Here is a 13,021-nt window from a genome sequence, read left to right on the forward strand (position 1 = left end):
AATAGCTAGCAAGATATTTGAGAGCTCTACTTACTTCAGTTGCGGTTGATGAAATTATGTCAAGGTCCTTGGGGCTTCCATCCTTAGCTACCTGACTTGAAGGAGAAGGCTTTTGTTCATCATGGACATGTTGTCTTGGTATTTTCTTGCTCAGCAGTTTAGAAACATTGTGGGATGGATGACACACAGCTGATGAACAATGGTCATGATTATCGGGTCTTCTACTATTTTCTTCCAACTCCTTCTTTTCAACACTGGTGCCAGAGTTCTGAGTGGCACGGCCACACACATTCCGAAAGAACTCCTGCACAATGCCATACTTGGGGGCTTCTGCTTTACTTCTGCTTTCAGGGAGACCTGCCTTAAACAGAGACTCTGTACTTCCAGCATGATCCACCACATTAAAGAGGCTGGATGATCCATCATAGATGTTGCTTAGGACTGGGCTGTCTCTAGTTGTTGTAGATCTTGCCCAGGCTGAACCGTTCGGTTTGCTCTGGTGAAGGTTCCACAGGCTTCGATCTTTAGAACCATCTAGTTTAGACGAAGATCTTCTCTGCAGTTTGGGAGAACCATACTTGGGAGAGCAGCAAGGCCGCTCAATTCGGGAGTGGACTTTGTCTAATGATGTTGAAATATGTTTGCTCCTTGTAGACAGCAGAGAAGACCCTCTTGGTGACCAACTCTTTGCGTGCAGGCTTGTTCTAGGTAGATCAGTTTGAAGACCAACACTTAACATTTGGACAGTCTGAATACCAACAGTCTGGCTAGACGTGCTCTTTGTTTTCCTCTCCAAAGAACTGGAGCGAATGGCTTGTCTAACACAATTTGTAATCTCTTTCATGTCATCGCTCATGTTTCCTGATATCTCAAAATCACCCAATGAAGATGGGAACCCAGGAACTGATGCCTGAGAGTCCTTTAGAGTATCTTTGTCCAAAAGATCACGTTGCTTTTTGGAGAAATTGCATAACCATCGACTGTAGTAGTTACCAGACACCTTTTCTGATATTTCAGGCTCCTTGGGTTTTGCCATTGTGAATAGGAATCCCGGCTCTACCATAAGCTTTTCTTCCTTACTGTGCACCAAAGGAACATCCAGCCTGCGTACAACTGGTGGACTATAATAAATCCGAATACCTGTTCTATCTGGAGCAGTGTAACTTCTTTGTATCTGCTTGTGACTAGGTTCTCCACTATTCCTGGTCTTACCCATTGTATAATCCCAAGAAGAGATTACCAAATTGTCCTTGGCCAAGTGCTCAGACAAGGACTTGTCATTCATATATTTACAGCTTTTCTGACTGAGATCAGAGTCTATGGAACTATTAACTAGCAGCTGAGAAGCCAGGAGACCTTTCATCCCTTTGTTGTTCCCAAACTCAGGGGGTGTGTTTCCAGGAATGAAAGGAGAACAGTCCAACAAACTTTCAAACTCTGACATAGATGACACAGACTTGGTTCTGGAAAACAGCACAATATATATGTTTCATTCATATGAACACACATTAAATATAATATACATATAGTTTGTACAACCCATGGCTAATTAAATTTCCCCTTATACTGTAACATACCTAACACCTAATGGTATCAAATTATAAATGGTTACCATAGGTCACAGAGGATCAGTTAAGAAATAATGACTGTGTGCCAGATTTCCTATGTTTAAATCAGGGTATATAGAACTGGAGATCTGTCTACAGCAAACAAAGACGTCATTTGGTTGGTGAAAACATGATTCAGGCAGATCAAAGTGTAGCCTAATATATTGTTTTTGTTTATGACTGAAAGGAGTGCCAAACCATAATGTTGGTGTGGAATGCTGTGCTCTTCCATGGGCAAAGCACACCTTTCCTCTAGTAGGTATATTTACGAAGTGGCACTTCTTGGTGGGTTTGACTTCAAAACGCAAAGCGGCAGTACTAAGAGGAAAAGACGACGGACTTTGCACTTAATATTAATGCGGTTTTAAAATGTTATTTCAAACCTACCATTTCGTAGGTATACCCATAGATCTTATACACCTTTTTTTTCTAGGCATAGTATGATTAGCTGCTTTTATGGTGCACTTCAGCCTGTGGATATGTAGGGGTGATGTACACGTAGTAGTGAATATATAAAGAAAATCAAGGGAAATAACAGGCAAACTTCACCTCTTTAAATTGGTCCCATTAGCATCCATGTCACAGTCAATATCTTTGTCCTGCATCTTGTCATTAAGTTCCTAGAACAAAGCAAGTGTTACCCATTAATACATATTCATATTATAGTGCTTAAGAGATCAAAGAGACCATTAGAGCAAGGCTGCTAAATATAGCTGTGTGGTACCTTGTAGAGTGACACAAGGGGTGATTGCAGAGCACAGCTTAATAAAACCTTCTAGACCTCCACTGGATCAAGCTCACTTAGGTGATAAGAGGTTTAGTGTATAGGCTAGAGATGGCGAGAAGCATGCTTACCCAGCAGCTGAATGAACGTATAGAGTTACTGTATGGAACAGCTGTTTCGTACAGATACTAACACATTCCCTTGGCAATCCATGGCTGCTAACCGCAAGCATTGCATTTTCCACAAGGAACACAGTGATTTAACAGCAGTAACTGGTTTCAAGGTCACAATCACTTCCAGGCTGAGGCAAATCACCCAAAGGTCTGAGAAAACAGACTTGTATTATGGGAACTATGATTTCTGTTTTGGAATTATTAGGCATTCTATAATGTTGTACTATCATATAATGTAGGGTTCTGCTTGTTACTGTGATATATAAAGTTGTTAGTGTGCTTTAGCAGATGATTGTAAACCTACAATAACCCCAAATTAGAATTAGTTTTCCAAGGAGCAAATATTAAGCAGCACTCCCCAGCTTCTGTAATATGGCTACAGTTACAGAGCATACAATATCCAATTATACTGAATTAGTCATGAAATAACTCATATACCAGTTACACACCAGTCCATAATATTCACTGGACAGTCTGGAGTCTTCACTGTTAAAAGTAGCAGTCTAATGCAGGCATGTCAAACATGCGGCCCAAATAAACATTTTGTGAGGCCCGACAGTGTGGGCCCACACATATATACATCCCTGCCACGATCGAGCTCAGCTCCGATCGGGCAGTGTTTACTATTTTTAAAGCTGGCAACGCTATTCTCTAAAGCGATCAGAAGCCTCTGTTCACTTCAGAGGCCAGCGTTCCGAGTGATGCAGCGCGCGGGTGATGTCATGATGTCACCCGCGATGAGAGGAGCCTGTGTCTGCCGCTCTGGAACTAATTAGATCCAGTCAGCGGCAGCGTCTACGCGGGACGGTGGGAGTGAAGACGGCGACTGGAGTGGTGCCCAGGGGCCAACGTGAAGAAAGGTAAGTACTGCACAGGTGAGTGGGGCCTGTTCTATACTGGGAGGGGGCACAGCATAAGGGGCACAACATAAGGGGTATTACCAGGGGCTCTGCATAACGGGCACTACTAAGGACATTACTGGGGGCTCTGCATAAGGGGCATTACTAGGGGCTCTGCATAAGGGGCACTACTAGGAACATTACTGGGGGCACTACTACAGGGAGATTTGCATTGGTTTTTATTCATAATAAACCTTTAAAAATTGCATACAAGACTTTTTTTTTTATTGCGGCCCACACACTCTTAAGACCTTGAATATTCGGCCTGGTTGGTATTTTGAGTTTGACATGCCTGATCTAATGGATGGGAAGTGGTGTAAGCCTGGTGTCAGACTGTTATATCCTGATGTTGGGAGGTATTATTGTCTGTATTTATGAAAACAGAACTGAAGATGCAACTTACATGAGTGGTAACAACATGATAAAGAGCAGAAAGCGGCACTTAGCATTCTCTAACCATAACACTTCTGCATGAAACAAAGTAATGTGCAAGTGTCTATGTAACAAATAATGTAGGGGGCCTACACAAAATACATACCTCTTTCCAGCAACTGCTCCTCCTCTCTGGGCCGCTTCTCACCCACGACTCTTCTTCCTTCTGAAAAACAGAACATAAAAACCTGGTAGGGACATTTCAGTAAAACCATAATCACATATTGATGGCAAACCATAATAAATAAATATGCAAAGTGTGGAAAGTCATTTATATGAATAAAAACCAGCAATGACACCTAGAAATTACTACACTTCATAATGGAGAGAACGCACATTCATACCTATATAATACAGTTCCCAGCTGCTTGCCAAGCTTGTTTTATTTTAGAACTACTAAACATTTCAAAATATCAGGGATTTCTCAGAATAAAATACTGGATAATGTACACAATAGTCAAATGGAGCCCAAGTAAGAACACCTTAAATTGCTACCTTGTAGATGCTCAAAACAACTAGCGGTGTATCGGCAAGGGAGAATTCTCCAACTCAGCATTGGATACCGATGAGGATGTATGTAATGTTCCGCTTGTCAATTATCGACTATTTCTCCATCAATAATCCACTAGCAGTGGCAAATGCAGGATTTCTAGAGGGGGTTTTCCAAACGCTTGATTTTAGAGCGAGTGAGGGCAGAATTAGTACTTAACCAGCTTTAATACAATGTGTATTGTGTGTCATAATTCTAGCATATACAGGATCACAGTAAGTCATTAGATGCGGCAGTAAGCCATCCTGCCTGAGCTGAATGTTTCTATTTTAGATGTGAGCACCATTCCAGAGCATTGGAGCAAGTCCGGGAGCTTGGAGGAGCAGCAGAAGAACCTAGCACTTCCCTGGACATATATGTACATATTGGGCTCTTTAGTAGTGCATCCCTAACAGTGCATGTTTTCCAGATCTCCTAGTTGGTGCACAGGTTATTTATTACTGGCTAATACATGTTAAAAGATCCACAGGTGGTGCTAATTATTTCATTTGTGATACTGAGAAGAACATGTAGCACTAGTATTCTATTATATTACTATTTCTACTGTGGTCATGGTATGTGCTGGGGAGGGGGGTTTCCAGGTAGACGGAAACCCCCCCCTGCGTTTGCCTATGACTAGACTGTACTACCAATCATTACAGAGAGTCACAAGGCTGTCTCCTAACAACAATGGGATCCCATGTGAATAACAAGGTTAAAAAACCTGTTAAGTCATAGTTGCCGCTTCCCTTGTGTATATTGTACAGTTTATGTCTATTTTTTCAAGTATTTTTAAAACACAAATAAAACAATAAAAAGTAAGGCTACATATATATATATATATATATGCAGTTGCTGTTTAGTTACAGTATGTGAGAGAATTTTGTACAGAGGTCTGAAAGGCGTTATTCCAGAGCTTGTGCACTGCCATGCTAATATTAATCGATGGCGTGAAATGCTCTTGAAAAGAAGCCACCCTGCCCCCACCTGCAGATTTATTTTCCAATTATAAAGCATTCTGTTAATTAGGTGTAACATGTCTCATTGAGCCCTGCTGCTTCTATTACTAGAGTGTATAATGGTATAACAGAACAGTAATGGGGTATCGTTAACTCCACAATCTCAGACACAATTTATTCCTTTCGGCAGCCGTGGAGAATTTAACATCAAGCAGTGCTGGGACTCAAATCTATTCTTGCCGCTTGCGATTGAGAGATTTAAATAAATTTGGCAACTAGAAGTTTTGCAAATCTAATCCAGACAAAATTAGGTTATTGCTGGGTAGAAAATGCCAATACCTGGAATGTGCAAGAGCCATGGGTGTTACTAAGTGGGGATTAGCCTCATTGCGGGGAAGACTGCCATGTATCAGCGTAATATCAAAATGATTGCTTGCTTCACTGAGGACATCTATACAGAATTGGAGATTTTGTTTGCGAAATTAAGTCCTTTGGACATAATGTTGTAATTACATGTTAAGCAAGATATATCTAAAGTAGGCTAAAAACCAATACACACACATTTTTAACAGAAAACACTAACTGCTTGTTAGAAAAAAAAAGTAAAAAGTTTAATGCTGCCATATACTGTACAGTAAGCAAAAATAACATGTGTGGGTCAGGACATGCCCAGCGAAGACCTAGTTGGCTGCTCGTCAGAGATCATAGAGGAGACTGGAGTGACTATCAAAATGTTGCTTTGGTGCCTGGCATTGGCGCTCCAGTCTCACGGGCCTCCGTTCAGACAGCCAAATCAGAAATCAATCTGGGAGGTAGAGTGGTAGAATACCCCTAATAAGTGTGAATCTTTAAATATCTGAGCACATTAATCCCTTCGCTGCTGAGGGTTCTCACCCATGTGCTGAGGCCATTTTTTTTATGCTTGTGCTCGCCACATTCCAACATTGGTATTACTAGATTTTTTGAATGCAGTACCCAGACAAGTCATACCTTATTTTCAGCAGACATTGCATTTTCAGAAATACCTGGTGAGGCTGGCGTTTTTGTTTTTTTTTACGCGTCAATTTAAGAGAGAAAATCAACCTGGCAATCAGCAGACAATAGCTCCTAAGGGGTCATATCGTTTGAAAGAGGAAGAGATTTCCCTCTTTTAGATGTGGATGCCGCTACTTGATGCTATTACGGGCTTGAGGGTATGTATCGCCCTACCAACCATATACAGAAAACTTCCGTTTTCCGTAGCGCAGGATAATCTTGCCACCTCCTTTACCCACAAATGGAGATGAAAACACAACAATGAGAAAATGTAGAATGCTGTTGATATATGCTGGCGTGGTCTTAAAGCGAGCTCTAAACAGATCTATCCAACAGTTTTCTCATACAGGCATTTTCCATGTTGGTATCCCTTCTCTGTCCACTCATTTTGCAACATTTGCTTTGTTTGTCCTGTAAACAAAACCTGTATGCACTGGAAACAAATAGGTAATGAAGAAAAGCATATGGCTACCACCTTATAAAATGTAGACCCCAAATCTTCTCACCTGTTTTAATTTGTTCTGCAGTTCTTTAATCTGCTCTTCGGTTTCTTTCCGCTCTTGCTGGAAGCGAGCCAGCATCTCCTCTTTTTCCTGGGCCCAGTTCTTCTCACTGACCTGCAGCTGCTTGGTGAGGTCCATGACTGCACTGTAAGACTCAGCCAAAAGATGTTGATGCTCCTCTCTCTCCCACTTCAGAGCAGCTTTAATATCTGGAGAGGCTTTTTCTATTCCATGCTTCCCAGATTCCAGCTGTAAGGCAGAGCCATTTATGATTTATTTACTCCCATTTATGTAACAAAAATAAAAATCTACAGGTCAAAGAAACTACTCAAAACCTGTAATTTATGCTGAGAACAGTGAATTATCCATTAGAAGGCCATATTAAAACCTACACTAACACACATGATTTCGTGTGCCTTTTTTCGGCACCCTCCACTAACTATTAACCCTCTTAAAAAGACTCCAGGGGGTATAGTGAGAGTTTTTAGAAGTGGAGCCTATAGCAACCAAACAGATTGTAGCTATTATCTTCTAGAAGGTGCTCGTTAAATGTTTAGTAGAATCTGATTAGTTATGGGCAACATCTCCATTTATTAAAACTCTCACTTTAGTAAATATACCCCCAAGGTTCTCTTAACTTTAGATGAGCGAGGACCATTTACATAACAGGAAAGTAAATACACAAGGCCAAAGTTCCTACTCCAAACTGTAGATCTCCAAAAAAGACAACAACTAAAAAAACAAAACCATAAATGTTTGGTCTACAAAAGTTATTACTTCATAATACCCATCTTCATATGAATTGATCCACTAGATGGATTTATAGTATTACAGTAGTAATATAATATGTAATTTAGCCCAAGCAGTGCGTACAAATACACAGAGAAAAAAAAAAATGACATAGTTGTGGGCACTGACATTTACCCTTTTACATTTTTTTTTTATTTTTTACTTAAGTTCTGTCCCTCCCAAAAAGTCCATCAATCATCCAGCCTCTCCCACCTCATGAATGGCTATCAATTCCTAACTACTTCGCTTCTAGGACAGCTATAAAGTTTCCAGCCTCTCCTACTTGTGGAATGATTATCAGGTTTCCGACTTCTCTCAGATATCTACAACAGCTATGTATCTAGGACTAACATACTTTGTTATTACATGAGGTCTCCTCAGAGCACCAGGACATAATAAAATGGATGAATGACTCGGAGATGGAAATGCCTGCTCTCTGCCATGTGTTATGCTACATTCCTAAACAGGACATCACAGAGGAAGCAGGCCACATGTCCCTTACTTTCCAAATACGTCATTTTATCTAGTATCCCTCAGGTTAGCGAGCATGTTCCGGTAAAACAAGACAGAAAAATTATTCAATCCAGCTTCCACGTAATTGACACAACTGCCGGCTAAACATGTTATTATACTAAAATGAACAGCTGCTCACAAGCTGCTATTCTCATGAAAAATTCAGAGACCGGTATCTGTTGTTGTAAGTTAACAATGCATGCAGGTAACTGTGACCAGGAGGCCATAACACGCAATAAGGTGGGGGATTATGGGTGCCTGGAACCCCTTCCCTAAACCAGTAATATTGTTTAAATGATGAAAAAAATAACACTGTACAGCCATTTCTAGCAGTGCTCTGGCTCTCCTTTGCTGAGTGTTATTTGTCAGAGAAGGAAATTAATATAATATTAGCTATAGAAACTTACATATAGTTTATTCTGAAAATAAAAAAAAGTTTACTTTTCTATATGTTTGCTTTTACGGTTGACTCGAGTTATCACAACACAACTTGTGCAAAAGTCAAATGTGAGAATAATTGCTTTCAATAACAGTCTATACATTTCAAGACAAGTGTTTTCTTATCACATCCATTTGGCTAAGGTAAATAACAGAAGTTAATCATTGGCTTGGAGTGCTGCCACCAGCCAGCTGCTTGATGGTCTGGATTCTTGGCAAAGTATGAATTAACATTTTAAATATTTCTGTTATTCTAATGCTGGGTACATACTGGGCGATATATTGATCAGACAATATACAGTATCTTCTGGCCGTCGGCCAGTGTGTACAGACGATATGTCTGTGAACCACATCGTTCACAGACATATCGCATTGGCTGTGCTGCACAGCTGATGGACAGATATGTCTGCAGATATATCTGTCCATCGGCAAGTGTGTACAGGTGGACACACACAGCGGCAGCCGCGGGGAGGGGGGTGGCCCCACCCCCGACCAGCCTCCCTAACAGCGGGACCCGTGGCTGCCGAATAGATGATGGCCGTTCAGTGTGTATGAATGACCATCATCTAAAGATATATCTGCAGATCACTCGATCTGCAGATAGATCTTTCAGGTGTGTACCCTCCTTAAGACATTATTCATGTGTTGGTGTTTCACACATTGATGCATCAGTTAGAAATCTGAATCTGGGTTATGTTGTTAAAATGTAGATGCATTTTAAAATCGTGAAATACACACACAAAATTATATAAAAAAATATTTGGAAAAAGATATAAAAATATGAGATATGGTAAGAACTTACCCTTGTTATCTCTATTTCTACGAAGTCCATAGGGTTCCACAGGATACCTTGGGGTATAGGCGATGGCGGCAGACATCCAGGCACCACAGAGTTAAATTTTCAGCCTCCCAGGATGCACTGGGGTCCCTCTCCTATACCCCGCCCCCGAGCCTCAGGCCACTCAGTTTCGTAACAAGCCATAGGCCGGAGCAGGAGCAAAAAAGAGAGAGAAGACAGTCTGGAACACACAAGAATCACATTCTCACCAGAAGGAGACGGAGAAACCGGTGACCAGATCAAAGCCCATCTGCAGTACAGGTGCGACAGGGCGGGAGTCCTGTGGAACCCTATGGACTTCGTAGAAATAGAGATAACAAGGGTAAGTTCTTACCATATCTCATATTTTCTACTTCAGGGTCCATAGGGTATCCACAGGATACCTTGGGGATGTCCCAAAGCAGTATCCTTTAAGGGTGGGGACGCTCCTGTGCTGTAAGGAGAATCCGCCGCCGAAAGGAAGCATCCTGAGAGGCGAAGGTATCAAAAGCATAATACCTTACAAAAATATGGACAGATGACCACGTGGCTGCCAATCACCGCTGAGGCGCCACGTCGAGCTGCCCACGAAGGACCCACAGACCTAGTGGAAGAGCTTTAATAGAGGATGGAACAGGAAGACCTGTGAATCCATCCTGCCAAAGTTAGCGTAGTGGCAGGCCAACCCTTTTTATGGAAATCAGAAAGGACCAAACCGAGAGTCTGATTTCTTAAATGGACTGGTACGGTCAACTTAAATTCTTAGCACCCGTACCACAGCCAAATAGGCCTCACCAGCAGACAGGACTGGGGAAGTAAAGGCAAGCACTGCCCTGTTCCTAGGAAAGATGAGAAAAAGGGAGGTCTACATGACAGAGCCTCCCATTCTGAGATCCTACTGGCCAAATTAAGAGCCAGAAGGAATACAGTCCCAGCCGTAAGCCATTTGAAATCCACTGAGCCCAGTGGATCAAATGGCGGTCCTCAGAGAGCCCTAAGGACCACAGCCAAATCCCAAGGAGCCACAGGTGGAACAAAGGGATGCTGAATATAACGTACACCCTGCACAAAGGTGCGGACATCAGGAAGAGTAGCAATCCTACACTGAAACCATACTAACAGGGCAGAAACCTGCACCTTCAGGTAAGCAAGGCGAAGACCGTTATCTATGCCCACCTGTAGGAAAGCCAACCTCTGGATATCCGGAATACCCGAGGAGCCTAGCCTCTAGGGCGACACCTGAAAGAAAGTATACCATACCTAATGGTAAATTCTTGCATATAAAAACTTCCGAGCTCTTAGCATGGACAGAGCCCCTGTTAACTATAGAGCTGGAAAAACTCCTAGACCTTAAGAGGGCAGTCTCCACCGCCACACCGTCAAGGACAGGCAACCCAGGTCTGGGTATCAGCCAGGATCCTGAGACAACAGGTCCGGGCGTAGAGGCAACAGCTTCGGAGTGTTAACTGAGAGGCTCCGAAGATCTGAGTAATAGTGCCATCTGGCCTACGCTGGAGCTATCAGCAGGAGCGTGCCTCCTTCTTGCTATTACTGGAGGAAGAAGGGATAATGGAGGGACGAGGTACACAACTTGGAAGGTCCACTGGACCTACCTACGTCTATCAGAAGAGTCTCATCTCTGAAAGGCTCCACTTGTTCACCAGAAGATTGAACACCTCATGATAAAGAGGACATTTCCCTGAATGCACGTCTTGACGGCTGAGAAAGCCTGCTTTCCATCTGAGGATTCCTGAATGAACACTGCCGATGACGGCAGGGATATAGCCTTCCACCCAAGCCAGAATTCGGGACACCACTGTTAGTGTCGCCTGACTTCGGGAACCTCCTAGGTGGCTTACATAAGCCATCATGATGGCGTTGTCAGACTGTACCTGCACGGTATTTCCGTGGAGGACCTGTCCTGCATGCTGGAGAACCTTGAATACTGCTCAGAGTTCTCAGATGTTTATGGGAAGCGCAAAAACTACTGGTGTCCACCTGCCCTGGAACAAGTGTGGACCCGTCACTGCTTCCCAGCCACGGATACTGGCGTCCGTCGTCAGAAGGACCCTGTCCGCAATCCCAAAGGGGGTGCCCCTTGTTTAGGTGAGCTTTCTGCAGCCACCAGGCCAGAGAGAGACAAACCTCCGGGGAAAGCCTATTGACTTTATCCTATGGGGCAACCCATCCCATCCGGAGAGAATCAAGTTCTTTAGAGTGAAGCTGGGTACTCCACCATGTCGAACAGCGACATCCTGGAACCCAGGAACCACATTGCCAAGTGAATAGACACTCGGCGACTCTGCATTACAGGCAAAGGTACGCAGTTGCCTGCAGAGATCTTTTCCTCAATCACAAAGATCCTCAGATGTTGGGATATGGAGCATCCTCTGTGAAGAATCAGAGAGGACCATTTCCAGTTTATCAGTCAGCCCTAACGTAGCAACACAGATATTGTCCGTTGCATATGGCACTGAAGTATCTCTGGAGACCGTAGTAACAACAGGAGGTCACTCGGATAGGGTAACAAGCGGACCCCCTGCATCCGCAGGTGGGCTGCCATAACTACCATGACCCTGGGGCAATGCCAGAAACTGGAAACGCTTATCGACCACTGCAAACCTGAGGAAAACACTGGTGTGCTAAGAAAAGAGGGATATTCAGGTAGTCACCCTGAATATATCCAACGACACCACAAAATTCCCAGGCTCCATTGAATGATGGAGTGCAGGGTCCCCCTCCTGAACCGAGGAACCCTTAAAAATTTGTTGAAGGATTCGAGGTTGAGAATGTCCTGGTAAGCCCCATTGGGTGTCTGTACCAGAAAGAGGATGGAGTAATACCTCGTTCCCCTTTGGGGCAACGGAATAGGTACTATAACTCCTGCCTGGAGCATAGAGTGTAACACCCTCAAAAATTACAGGGCCTTGTCCTGAATTGACAGAAGACCTGTAACGAAAAACCGTCTGGGAGGCTTTTACCGGGAAGAGAGGACATACCTTCAAGAAAATACTTCTCTTACCCCAGTGTCCGTGGTGGTCAGACACCAGCACTGGGCGAACTGGAGAAGCCGGCCTCCAACTCTGGGGGCTCCCGAGAGGAGGCCCGTCCCGTGAGGCTGAAGGCTTATAGTCCAACTTGGGAGTAGGACGTCTTGTACTCCAAGCCTGTTCTTATGGCTGAGCAGATTTCCTGGCTACTGACTGTCTTGGAAAGCTGTATTTTAGACTTACCCTGGCCTCACAGGGCCCGAAAAGACAAAGTCCCAGACCCTGATGGGACTGTAGCCGATGGCAGACACGCAGACGTAGCTGCTGCCTGCAGGGCCACAATTGCGTCCAGACGAGGGCCAAACAGGACTTGTCCCGTAAAAGGCAAAGCATTCCAAATGGAATCTGCGTCCGCTTTCCAAGAGCGCAACCACAGTGAGCGGCAAGCCGCTACTGCTGCCGAGGAGATTCTGGAAAGGAGTAGGCTATATGTAAGACCGTCTCATTATGAACGTGGCAAAGTCTCTGAGAATTTGACACTATCCACCTGCTCTGCTGGAGAGTCAGTGTGCAGAGATCCAGTTACCTACTCAGTGTTCCATGGCTCTGGCCC

The 13,021-nt window shown here is 43.6% G+C and overlaps 1 protein-coding gene across 3 annotated transcripts in view; it reads right to left on the bottom strand.

Moving 5' to 3' along the window:
• The window catches only part of MTCL2 (microtubule crosslinking factor 2), a 112,117-nt gene that overhangs the window by 7,947 nt on the left and 91,149 nt on the right, over window positions 1–13,021 (bottom strand). For all 3 annotated transcript variants that reach the window (XM_088480702.1, XM_088480701.1, XM_088480700.1), the window contains 4 exons: window positions 6,865–7,110; window positions 3,942–4,001; window positions 2,157–2,227; window positions 35–1,463 (listed from right to left, as the gene is read on the bottom strand). In XM_088480702.1, coding sequence (XP_088336828.1) covers window positions 35–1,463; window positions 2,157–2,227; window positions 3,942–4,001; window positions 6,865–7,110 — 1,806 coding nt within the window. The remainder of the gene's footprint in view (window positions 1–34; window positions 1,464–2,156; window positions 2,228–3,941; window positions 4,002–6,864; window positions 7,111–13,021) is intronic.

This window comes from Taudactylus pleione, unplaced genomic scaffold (genome assembly GCF_031769625.1).
Source record: "Taudactylus pleione unplaced genomic scaffold, aTauple2 ptg000256l, whole genome shotgun sequence".
In the NCBI taxonomy this organism is placed as follows: domain Eukaryota; kingdom Metazoa; phylum Chordata; class Amphibia; order Anura; family Myobatrachidae; genus Taudactylus; species Taudactylus pleione.